The sequence below is a fragment of the Ahaetulla prasina genome, chromosome 11 (genome assembly GCF_028640845.1).
Source record: "Ahaetulla prasina isolate Xishuangbanna chromosome 11, ASM2864084v1, whole genome shotgun sequence".
Taxonomy (NCBI): domain Eukaryota; kingdom Metazoa; phylum Chordata; class Lepidosauria; order Squamata; family Colubridae; genus Ahaetulla; species Ahaetulla prasina.
In genome coordinates, this window is record NC_080549.1 from 27,733,002 (window position 1) to 27,746,167 (window position 13,166).

At 49.9% G+C, this 13,166-nt stretch overlaps 1 protein-coding gene across 1 annotated transcript in view; it reads left to right on the forward strand.

The window, feature by feature from the left end:
* The window catches only part of ATRX (ATRX chromatin remodeler), a 115,195-nt gene extending 113,721 nt beyond the window's left edge, over positions 1-1,474 (forward strand). Inside the window, exon 35 of the mRNA XM_058197027.1 lies at positions 1,016-1,474. Coding sequence (XP_058053010.1) covers positions 1,016-1,324 — 309 coding nt within the window. The 3' untranslated portion in view covers positions 1,325-1,474. The remainder of the gene's footprint in view (positions 1-1,015) is intronic.
* Positions 1,475-13,166: the final 11,692 nt, after the last annotated feature.

The following is a 13,166-nucleotide window of genomic DNA, read 5'->3' on the forward strand; positions in this document are numbered from 1 at the left end:
TGGAGCAGCGTCTCAAGGAGGTCCAGGATCTACTTTTGATTCCCCAAGCATCCCTCTTCTCATTCCCCACCCCCACCTCCACAGCTCATGGCAGCCTGTCACTGTGTAGCAGCAAAGCACAGCGACCATAAGGTGACAGCTGACAGAAACTTGAGAAGGCCCATTCCTCTAGATAAAGGCCACTGGCAAGTCAAGAGAAAACCGTGGTCCAAAACGGGATCGCCTAGCAGCCCCTCCAGTCACCAGTTTGCAAAGGCCACCATATCGGCAATGGTGATAGTACTGGCAGATATCAACTAGAGGGAGGATATCCCTGGGTGTAAAGGTATGTGACAGTGACCTTGAAGGACGAAGGGAAAAAACGTTGCTTAGGAAACAACCAGCAAAGAGAGGCGGGAGCCCACAGTGGCTCAAGGGTTGGCGGAAGAAACTTCTCATCCTAGTTGATTTAGATCAGGGGTGTCAAACTCGATTTCATTGAGGGCCGCATCAGGGTTGTGTTCGACTTCAGGGGGCCGGGGTGGGTGTGGCCAGAGCGGGCGTGGCCTGCTCGATGTCACTCATGTCGAGGGGCGCTTGTGGCGGCCAGAGCTTTCTGCCAGCAAAAACGGGCTCCCGAGCTCTGTTTCCGGCTGCGACGGCTTCCTGCAACCCTCTGCCAGCAAAAACAGAGCTTGGGAGGGCTGCACATGGCCCTCCCGAGCTCGGTTTTCGCTGGCAGAGGATTGCAGGAAGCCGTCGCAGCCGGAAACAGAGCTCGGGAGCCCCTTTTCAGTGGCAGAGGCAGAGCGGGCCAGATCTAAGCACCCTGTGGGCTGGTTTGACACCCCTGATTAGGATGGTTCAAAGTGGCGAGAAGTTTGTACTGTCAAACATGGAAGCTTCTGTTAATGTAGCTTTACACCAAAGTAGAATTAGCTCATTGGATGGTGCTTCCAGCCTGGTTGGGGGGGCCCAGACTCGGCCCAGGTACCCTGGCCCAAAGAAAAGGTTAATAGCCGCCTTTCCCCCACAGCTCATCAGCTGCGTCCAGAGGATCCTGATGAACCGGCGGCTGCAGCAGCAATTCAGCCAGCAGCAGCAGCAGCTCCCACAGCAGCACCCGCAGCTCTCCTACCAGCAGGCTCAGCAGGCGGCCATGAGCCACCTGATGATGGGCAAGCCCCCCCCGGGCCTGATGATGAACCCCTCCAACTTCCAGCAGATCGACCTCCGAGGAATGTACCAGTCTGCTGCTGGGGCCCTGCACCCCCCGCCCCTGCAGCGAGCCCCTCCCCCCATGAGTGGCAAAAGCCCAGGACCCTCCCAAGGGAAGCCGATGTGATTTTGCACTACCCGCTTGGAGGATTGGGAAAATCAGAGAAAGACAAAAAGAGAGAGAGAGAACTTTTTTTATTTTTTTAGGAATCAATGGCTTAACAGAACTCAACTGTATAAATAGTTCCTCTCCCCTTACTCACACCTTCTATTTTATTATTCCCCTCTTGTTTTGATACGATGTGCTTTCCTGTCCCAATCTTTGTCAGTGACTTTGGCTAGAATCTTCTTACGTGTGTCGAGTACAGAGATGCTGAGTTGTTTTCAGTGAAAACAGCCTCTTCCGGAACACGAGGGGGCATTGCAGGCTTCCTCTCCCAACTGCCACGCTTGCTGTGAGTAGCCATAAAAACAGCCGTCGGAGGAGAAGAGCCCCGAGATCGGTATATTTCGGTCCTCACACCTCCATGTACACAGCTGAGTTCTTGGTTAAAGTTGATTCCTCAAACGATGGGACTCTTTTGTATTTCTTCCCACACGGCACACAAGGATGACCCAGAAGCCTGATCTGTTCTCTACCATTCGTGATGGAAAAATCAAGCATGGGAACTGAAGATGATCTAGAGACAGTGCAATATTTTTAAAAAACTACCGCTCTAAAATGTCTGAATTACAGTTTTTTGGAAACTGTTTGCAGCCTTAAGTTACGGCCTGAGAAAAGTCTCTCTTCTCTAGCCTTCTGCCACTTCGGTTTCCTCTTTGGGGTCGGTGGGAGAACATCCAGTTACCTTTTTGTCCTTCATCGATGTATTTTCATCTTGCACTGATTCTGATGCAAAGCACATTTCTATCGACGCCTTTATCCTGGTGCTGGTGTCTCGTCCTGTTGCCGGCAGTGGGATGAGCGAGGAAGCGGGCTGAATTCCTGGGACTTCAGTGGAGCTTTTAAAGCAGGGCGGCAGCCCTTGGGAGGGAGCCCAGCTCCAGCCCTGATTTTGACCTGGCGGAGCATGAAGGAAGCGGCTTTCACAATCTGCAGCACTGCCAGAGTTGTGAAATAATTCCTCCTTTTATAGATGCGTATCTCTGGTTATCTCACATTTCTTTCCTAGTTTTCATTCTTTTAAGAATATGAAGGTGAGGGAGAAAAAAAATTGTGTTTTTTTTCAATTTAAACCCTACGAGGGGAAAAAAGAATGTCTGATTAATTATACCACAAACAGCTACTTTTCAGCATCAAAATGGAATTCTCATCCATTTTCTGTATTGACAACATAAAGCTTTTTTCATGCATTAATCCATCTGAGTTTTCCAAACAGAAGAACTTCTGGAATGCAGGCATGATAATAGAATTGATAGGTGTGTTTGTGCTACTGGAGTCAGAAGAAGAAAATGTACAGATGGAAGAATTGACTGCAGACCATGAAAAGTGAGAACTGCTAATATTTTTGGAAGTCTAAATGTTTGGCTTTCTTTATGATTCTTGAGGAGCAATGCCTTTTTCTTCTCTTACCTGAATCTTAGAATCTGGATAGCATGGATTTTGGACAACATTTTTATTTTTAACTAGACACTTTTTGATTGGCGATTGAAACATCTATTTCACAGGAAAAAATAATTGAGTTACTTTTAGTTCTCTTTTCCACAGTGAGGTAGTGGGGCGAATCTTCAGCCTAACTTCATCCAGTAGAGTTGATTTATTGCATTGCTAAGAAAGGAAACGCTCCAAAATTTGTGCTTACTTCAGAAGAAACGAAATACAGACTTTCCAAGACAATTGTTTGAAAGCAAATATATCTGTCCAGAACATTCCTACATTTTCTGAGCTTGGAATTTCTAGAGACTTAATGTGAAATTTAGGCAACATTTTAAAATCCCATTATTTTTCCCATAAGAAGAAGATATCTGATGTGGATGAGGATGTCTTGGAGACTTGGACCACTTACATATTTCTCACAACATTATAACTGCATAATAATGTGCTTTTGAGTATAACATCAAGCTTTAATCAATATTTAAAGACGGTAAACAAAAACTCATTTTTATATTTGTTTTAGATGTTTTCTCTAGTTGAAATGGCTTATATAAGATGATGAATAAAATGTTGCTTGTAATACAGTTTTGCCTGCTAAATTCTCCACATTTTGTAACCTGTTTATTCCTTTGGATGTAAAGCGTTTCTGCTTAGTATTGTGATCCTGTACATGTTTTTGTCCCAGTTGTATAGTAATGTTTCAGTTCCTTGACCAGCTTTGGCTGCTGAATCATACAGCTGTGAAAACTTGGCCTTCATTTCTGTTTAGATGGCTTTTTTCAGTTATGTATTAAATATCATAAAAGTACTGTAGAAAAGATGTCACTTCTTCCTATAAGGCTGTTTTGTAAAATATATATTATGGACTGGAAATTGTTTTTAAAGAAAAGCATTCAAGTAAGACAGTATGCTATTTGTGTTTTCACCATTCAAAGTGCTGTTTGGTAGTTGAAACTTAAAATATTTAATATCTCATTTAATAAAGTGACCAAAATGCATCCATGTTCACTGTACTGTTTTGGTACTGCTGATGCCCTGCCTGGCACAACAAATTGTTGAATCAGGATCCACATCCACACACACACACACACACACGCTTCTGTAGTGACCCAGCTAGATGCCTTTGGCAGTCCCTCAAAGGCTTCTCAGGTACAGCAGCTGCCCTTTCCCACTTGTGTCCCATTTTGGCCCCTGAGGCTCAGAAACTCAAAACGCTGCTTTGGGATGTTAAACATTCTTGCTTAAATTAATATTGGTAAATATGGCCCCAAAGATTTTCAGTTTTAGCTAGAGATTAACTTATCCATTCTATTCCCCCAATCAGGATATTTTTTAAAAAAAACAACAATCATAATTTGGGTCAAAACTCTGAACAAGAATTATGATATTGTAAAGCTCACTTTTGCCATTGATTTTTCCTGCCTTACCTAGAAATTTGTCTCAAATATCCTGGTGACTCTCCTGTGAAGATTAGGAAACAGCACATAAAACAATTTCCTGGCTTTTTAAATTCACTTTAAAAACAAAAACAATTTGAATTTTGTTACAATCAAAAAGTTTGAAGGTAAGACTTTCCCAACTTTTTATTCCCCAAAACAGATTATTAATATTGTGTAAAATTAGAATCTTGAACCAGAGTTCAAGATGCATCACTGCATGCATTAGCACTATAGCTTTATTGGGTCTGTGGCCCCTGGAGAGCAGGATGTTGGCATGCTTACTTTTTGGTTATTTTGAAGTCTGTTAAAAGTTTTTTCTTTTCCAGGTGTCCCCTTAAAACAGCTGTAGTGGATTTTCTCTGCCTGAGATCCTGGGTTCCATCAGCGATAGAGAAATGCACTTTAGGAGAGTATTGCAAGTTTTTAAAATTTGCATTAGGAGTCCCTGTGAATGTTACTCTGCTAGTCATTGCCAAACTCCAGGGTGTGGTGCTCCTCTCTCTTTGAAGGCCACTGAGCCTGCGCGGTCCAAAGACATTTCTGTGGTCACGTGGCCAGCATGATGTCATGGAGCACTGTTACCTTCCCTATCTATTTCTCTACTCACATTTGTTTGTGTTTGAATTGCTAGATTGGTAGGAGCCGGGGCAAGTGACGCTTGGGTCTCGAACTGGGCTGCCAACTTTCCAGATAAACCCAGTGCCTTAATCACTGAGCCACCGCATCGCCCCTTCTAGAAAATAGTAATATGGTGTGTGCTCTTGCATTATCCAATAGGCTTGATTGCACGATTTACACGCGCACACACATCAATCCTGGGTGCAGGCAAAAGCCCAATTAGTTGATAGTGCCTCTTCTGAATCTCTCATTAGCACAAGGCTGAGCATAGAAATGTTTCATCAAAGCCAATACAACAGAAGGTGCATTTAACTTTGGCTAAGGAATAGAATAGAATAGAATAGAATAGAATAGAATAGAATAGAATAGAATAGAATAGAATAGAATAGAATAGAATTTTATTGGCCAAGTGTGGTTGGACACACAAGGAATTTGTTTTGGTGCATATGCTCTCAGTGTACATACAAGAAAAAGAAAAAAAACCCACCTTCATCAAAGGTACAGCATTTACAACACAAATGATGGTCAAAGGTTGCAATTTAACCCTTAATGATAGCAACAAAAAGTTAGTCATACAATCATAAGTGGAAAGAGATTGATGATGAAAACGATGAGAAGATTAATAGTAGTGAAGATTTAGTAAATAGTTTGACAGTGTTGAGGGAATTATTTGTTTAGCAGAGTGATGGCCTTCGGGAAAAAACTGTTCTTGTGTCTAGTTCTTCTGGTGTGCAGTGCTCTATAGTGTCATTTTGATTAATATGGTTAATATTAATATGGTTAATAAAATATGGTTAATGTCCTGGCATATTGTCAAGGCCCCTGTCAATCACAGAGCATGTGCTTCCCCAATGTCTACGAGTAGTCCTCAACTTATGTCCACAATTGAGCCCAAAATTTATTTAAGTGAAATTTGTTAAGTGAGTTTTGCCCTATTTTACGACTTTTCTCACTACATTTGTTAAGTGTATCACTACGGTCCTTAAATTAGTAACGGTTGTTAAGTGATTTTGGTTTCCACAGTGACCTTGCAGGTCAGAAGGTCCCATGATTCCAGGACATTGCAACGGTCGGAAATAAGAGTCAGTTGTCAAGCATCCAAATATAAATCACGTGACCATAAGGATGCTGCAGCAGTCATAAGTGTGAAAAATAGTCATAAGTCACTTTTTTCAGTGCTGTTGTAACTCTGAACAGTCACTAAATGAACTGTTGTAAGTCGTCAACTCCCTGTATTCCAGAGACCCTCTCATACTAGCCTCCTCTCACCATTCCTGCCTCCTTGTCCAGGAGCTGGGGAGTAGGCGTTTTCCATGCAAACGGCATTTAGCCCTCTGTAATCCATGCATAGACACCTTCTGGTCACAAAGGGCCACTTGAATGATCCCACTGGCAAGATTTTTGTCAATGAACACCCACAATTCATTCAACTCTCTTGGGGTCATTGAATACAGCTTCGGCTTGGACAATTCAGTCCCGGCTAGGATCTCTATGGCACAGTCTGTTGACTGAATGAGTTTTACTGCAGGTTTGAAAGGAAACTACAGCCACCTATCTCCACAACCCCCATCTCAGACACACCAACAACAGCCAAGCCTCCTACAACTGACCCCATTTCATTGGGTTCACAACCCCTAGTGATCACAGAAAAGGAAGTGCAGGACCTATTTCACAGACAAAAGCCAGGAAAAGCTCCAGGCCCAGACAAGATAACTCCTTCTTGCTTAAAAGTCTGTGCTGACCAATTGGCCCCCATCTTCACCCATATTTTCAATAAATCACTAGAGATGTGTTATGTTCCTTCTTGCTTCAAACGCTCTACCATCATCCCAGTGCCGAAGAAGCCCACCATCAAGGAACAGAATGACTACAGACCAGTTGCTTTAACATCTGTAGTCATGAAAACCTTTGAAAGGCTAGTGCTTTCCTACCTGAAAACCATCACGGATCCGCTGTTAGACCCCTTGCAATTTGCATACCGAGCAAATAGATCAACAGATGATGCTGTTAATATGGCTCTGCACTACATCCTACAACATCTTGAGTCTCCAAAGACCTATGCAAGGGTCCTTTTTGTAGACTTTAGTTCAGCATTCAATACCATCATTCCAGACATTCTCCTAACTAAGCTAAACCAGCTACAGGTACTGGAACAGGCTAGTAAGTGGATCACAAGCTTCCTAACAAACAGGAAGCAGCAGGTGAAGCTAAGCAAGATCACATCAAATACCTGTACAATTAGCACAGGGGCCCCCCAAGGCTGTGTGCTCTCCCCACTTCTCTCTGTATACCAATGACTGCATCTCCAATGATCCATCTGTTAAGCTACTGAAGTTCGCAGATGACACAACAGTGATTGGTCTCATTCGAGACAATGACGAATCCGCATATAGACGAGAGGTCGAACGACTAGCCTTGTGGTGCAACCAAAACAATCTGGAACTGAACACACTCAAAACCGTAGAAATGGTGGTAGACTTTAGGAAAAACCCTTCCATACTTCCACCTCTCACAATACTTGACAACACAGTATCAACAGTAGAAACCTTCAAATTTCTGGGTTCTATCATATCGCAAGATCTCAAATGGACAGCTAACATCAAAAACATCATTAAAAAAGGACAACAAAGAATGTTCTTTCTGCGCCAACTCAGTAAGCTCAAACTGGCCAAGGAGCTGCTGATCCAATTCTACAGAGGAATTATTGAGTCTGTCATTTGCACCTCTATAACTGTCTGGTTCGGTTCTGCAACCCAACAAGAAAAACACAGACTTCAGAGGATAATTAGAATTAGAGGATCATATACTTCTGCGCATGTCCAAGATGGTGCCGCCCTGCTGATCGGGGGCGCGGCGACGGGCCTTTCCGGGCTCTTTTTGGGTCTGGGGGGGGCCTTAATACCATCATAGGCCCCCGCCCTGATGGAGGAAGATCCAGCCACCCGAAAACAGGGTGGCTGGGCGCCGTGCGATTCCGAGGGGCGTTGGGAGGAGCCCCGGAGTCACGGCGCCTTGGAGGTAATCCTGCCGGCCTGCCGAGCCGCCGCCAGCCTTTTTCGGTGGTTTGGCGGCGGGGGGTGGGGGGGCGTTGGCAGCGCCCCCTGGACTCCTGCCGGGAAGACTTGGCCAGTTTCGAAGATGGGTTTGGAGTTTGGGCGTCTCCGGTGGCGATGGGAGGAGCCCTGGAGGGGCTGCGCCCCAATGAAGATCTGGAGGGCCGCCCGGGCTTCATCGGCCTCTTTGAACTTGCGGTGGCGAGGGCGGCGGCCTGGCCTTTCCCTCTTTGCCGGGCGTTGGCGCCGGTGAGCCCTGGGTCTGCTGGCGGGTTGGGCGACTGGTGCCCCCTCTCAATTGGGGGAACTCCAGTGGCCTGCTCGCAGTGGCGACGGGGCGTTCCCGGTGGCGATGGCCTGGCGGAGGTGATAGGCGGCGGCGGCCTGCCCCGGTGTTTTGAAGTGGCGGATGGCCCGATAGGCCCAGGGTGGCTGTGACCTTGCCCTACTGGCGCGGATATTTGGCAGCGCCGGAGGAAGGCCCGCGGGCCCAGCGGACACCCCTCCACTATTTACCATCTTTATAACATCTCTACCATCGTTCCTCTCCCTTTCTTCCTTAGCCCACCCCAGGTCGTTTGTCTGGGGTGGTGAACTGACTGAGTCAGCGGTTTATCATCTACCTCACATGGATTACCTCGAACTGTTTCCCATCAGGACAGACTGGTCATGGTCACTTTACCATCTGTTCTGACCTTTGCTGCCAACTTGACCAGCCCAGGATGGCCTTGGCCGGACCGTCTCAGTGATGCGAACATTTACCGTGGCTGACCTACTTGCCCTGCGAGATGCCCACCTTGAGGACGGGCTTTGGAGTCCCGAGAGGTGGCATGCGAAAAATAGGAGGCTTAGGGGTTTTTTAATTGGCTGTTTTAATAGACTTTTTAAGGGGAGTTTTAAAGGGGATTTTAAGGGGAGGGAAACCGACGGGCTTGGGTTGGGGGGTGGGAGGGAATGGGTGGGTGTTGGGGGAAACCCGTCGGGGGGGAGTCCAGTTCCTGCGCATGCTCGTGGCGGGGGATTGGTGGGTCCGAGGGTCATGGGGGGAGTCGATGTTCCATTGGTTGAGGGTGGTGCTATTTCCACGGTAAGGGGGAGGGGCAGATATGGCGGAAGTGGGGGCTCATATCGTGTTAGGGGGGTGCGCGCTCGATGTTTGCAGGCGGTTGCGCGCCCTGAGCCCCCAAACTTCTCCCGTTCCCCGGATGGTCAGGATCCTCAGGGCCCTGGCCTTCGGCTGATGTTATGCAACGCGCGGTCCGTGGCCAATAAGGCCCCCCTAATTCACGATCTTATTCAGGGGGGTGCCGCGGACCTTATGGGCGTCACGGAGACCTGGTTGGGCCCAGAAGGGGGCGTGCCCCTTGTTCAGATGTGCCCACCGGGTTTCCGAGCATTTCATCAGCCGAGGGGCCAGGGTAGGGGTGGTGGGGTGGCGGTTGTGATTAGAGAGAGTCTAGAGCCGAGGGAGACCACTGTACCTCAGATTGCCGGGTGCGAATCCCTCTTTGTGAGATGGGGTCATAGATGTCAGATGGGCTTGCTGGTCGCGTACCTGGCTCCTTGCTACGTGACAGCTGCCCTGCCCGAGCTCCTGGAGGTGCTTGCTGGGGTGGCAGTTGAGACCCCCAGACTTTTAGTCATGGGGGATTTTAACTTGCCATCTTCTGGCTCGTCATCGACAGTTGCTCGGGAGTTCATGGCTTCCATGACGGCCTTGGACCTGACTCAAGTAGTTGATGGCCCTACTCACATTGGGGGTGGCACTCTGGATCTGATTTTTATCTCTGGTCAGTGGTTGAGAGATCTGGATTTGAAGGAATTAGCTATTGAACCTTTGTCATGGTCAGATCACTCTCTTCTTCGCCTGGACTTTCTGACCGCCACTCAACACCGCAGGGAGACGGAGCCGTTACGTTGGTTCCGTCCCAGGCGCCTGATGGACCCGGAGAGGTTCCGGACGGAGCTTGGGCCACTTCCTGAAGGTCTGGCCCACGACACGGCTGAGGAACTGGTTGCGGCCTGGGAACGGGCCGCGGCGGGGGCCTTAGATCGTGTCGTGCCTTTGCGGCCTCTGACCCGGCGCAGGTCCCAAACGGCTCCTTGGTTTTCCGAGGAGCTGAGGGGGATGAAGCGCCAGAGAAGACGCCTGGAGAGTTCTTGGAGGTCTAGCCGTTCCGAGGCTGATCGGACACTAGTGAAGTCCTATACTAGGACTTACCTAGTGGCATTGAGGGATGCGAGGCGTTGCTACGCCTCCTCCCTCATTGCGTCGGCAGATAACCGCCCAGCCGCCCTGTTTCGGGTGACTCGTTCCCTCCTTCACCAGGGGGAGCGGGATGACCCGTTGCAGGGACGTGCTGAGGAGTTTAACGGTTATCTATACGATAAAATCGTTCAGCTTCGGGACGGTCTGGACCAAAATTGCAGTGACTCAGGGGAGGCGTCCGAGGGTGGTCTTGGTGATATTTTATGGGATGAGTTTGACCCTGTGGCTCCCGAGGACATGGACAGGTTGTTGGGTAGGTTGAATGCCACCACATGTTTACTGGACCCGTGCCCCTCCTGGTTGGTGCTGGCCACCCAGGAGGTGACACGAGGCTGGCTCCAGGCAATTACGAGTGCTTCCTTGGTGGAGGGAGTCTTCCCGGCCGCCTTGAAAGAGGCGGTGGTGAGACCCCTCCTCAAGAAGCCTGCCTTGGACCCGGCTGTTTTAAGCAACTATCGTCCGTCTCCAACCTTCGCTTTACGGCGAAGGTTGTGGAGAGTATGGTGGCATATCAGTTTCCCTTACACCTGGATGAAACTGTCTATCTAGACCCATTCCAGTCCGGTTTCCGGCCCGGTTACAGCACTGAGACGGCTTTGGTCGCGTTGGTGGATGATCTCTGGAGGGCCAGGGATAGGGGTTGTTCCTCTGCCCTGGTCCTATTAGACCTCTCAGCGGCTTTTGATACCATCGACCATGGTATCCTGCTGCGCCGGTTGGAGGGATTGGGAGTGGGAGGCACCGTTTATCGGTGGTTCTCCTCCTATCTCTCCGATCGGTCGCAGACGGTGTTGACGGGGGGGCAGAGGTCGACCCCGAGGCGCATCACTTGTGGGTGCCGCGGACCTTATGGGCGCCACGGAGACCTGGTTGGGCCCAGAAGGGGCGTGCCCTTGTTCAGATGTGCCCACCGGGTTTCCGAGCATTTCATCAGCCGAGGGCCAGGGTAGGGGTGGTGGGGTGGCGGTTGTGATTAGAGAGAGTCTAGAGCCGAGGAGACCACTGTACCTCAGATTGCGGGTGCGAATCCCTCTTTGTGAGATGGGGTCATAGATGTCAGATGGGCTTGCTGGTCGCGTACCTGGCTCCTTGCTACGTGACAGCTGCCCTGCCCGAGCTCCTGGAGGTGCTTGCTGGGGTGGCAGTTGAGACCCCCAGACTTTTAGTCATGGGGGATTTTAACTTGCCATCTTCTGGCTCGTCATCGACAGTTGCTCGGGAGTTCATGGCTTCCATGACGGCCTTGGACCTGACTCAAGTAGTTGATGGCCCTACTCACATTGGGGGTGGCACTCTGGATCTGATTTTTATCTCTGGTCAGTGGTTGAGAGATCTGGATTTGAAGGAATTAGCTATTGAACCTTTGTCATGGTCAGATCACTCTCTTCTTCGCCTGGACTTTCTGACCGCCACTCAACACCGCAGGGAGACGGAGCCGTTACGTTGGTTCCGTCCCAGGCGCCTGATGGACCCGGAGAGGTTCCGGACGGAGCTTGGGCCACTTCCTGAAGGTCTGGCCCACGACACGGCTGAGGAACTGGTTGGGCCCGGGGAACGGGCGGGGGGGGGGCCCTTAGATCGTGCCGTCCCTTTGCGCCCCCTGACCCGGCGCAGGTCCCAAACGGCTCCTTGGTTCTCCGAGGAGCTGAGGGGGATGAAGCGCCGGAGAAGACGCCTGGAGAGTTCTTGGAGGTCTAGCCGCTCCGAGGCTGATCGGACACTAGTGAAGTCCTATACTAGGACTTACCTAGTGGCATTGAGGGAAGCGAGGCGTTGCTACGCCTCCTCCCTCATTGCGTCGGCAGATAACCGCCCAGCCGCCCTGTTTCGGGTGACTCGTTCCCTCCTTCACCAAGGGGAGCGGGATGACCCGCTACAGGGACGTGCTGAGGAGTTTAACGGTTATCTATACGATAAAATCGTTCAGCTTCGGGACGGTCTGGACCAAAATTGCAGTGACCCAGGGGAGGCGTCTGAGGGTGGTCTTGGTGATATTTTATGGGATGAGTTTGACCCTGTGGCTCCCGAGGACATGGACAGGTTGTTGGGTAGGTTGAATGCCACCACATGTTTACTGGACCCGTGCCCCTCCTGGTTGGTGCTGGCCACCCAGGAGGTGACACGAGGCTGGCTCCAGGCAATTACGAGTGCTTCCTTGGTGGAAGGAGTCTTCCCGGCCGCCTTGAAAGAGGCGGTGGTGAGACCCCTCCTCAAGAAGCCTGCCTTGGACCCGGCTGTTTTAAGCAACTATCGTCCGGTCTCCAACCTTCGCTTCGCGGCGAAGGTTGTAGAGAGTATGGTGGCATATCAGTTTCCCTTACACCTGGATGAAACTGTCTATCTAGACCCATTCCAGTCCGGTTTCCGGCCCGGTTACAGCACTGAGACGGCTTTGGTCGCGTTGGTGGATGATCTCTGGAGGGCCAGGGATAGGGGTTGTTCCTCTGCCCTGGTCCTATTAGACCTCTCAGCGGCTTTTGATACCATCGACCATGGTATCCTGCTGCGCCGGTTGGAGGGATTGGGAGTGGGAGGCACCGTTTATCGGTGGTTCTCCTCCTATCTCTCCGATCGGTCGCAGACGGTGTTGACAGGGGGGCAGAGGTCGGCCCAGAGGCACCTCACTTGTGGGTGCCGCAGGGCCGATTCTCTCGCCCCTCTTGTTCAACATCTATATGAAGCCGCTGGGTGAGATCATCAGTGGCTTCGGTGTGAGGTACCAGCTGTACGCTGATGACACCCAGCTGTACTTTTCCACACCGGGCCACCCCAATGAAGCTATCGAAGTGCTGTCCCGGTGTCTGGAAGCCGTACGGGTCTGGATGGGGAGAAACAGGCTCAGGCTCAATCCCTCCAAGACAGAGTGGCTGTGGATGCCGGCATCCCGGTACAGTCAGCTGCAGCCGCGGCTGACTGTTGGGGGCGAGTCATTGGCCCCAATGGAGAGGGTGCGCAACTTGGGCGTCCTCCTGGATGAACGGCTGTCTTTTGAAGAT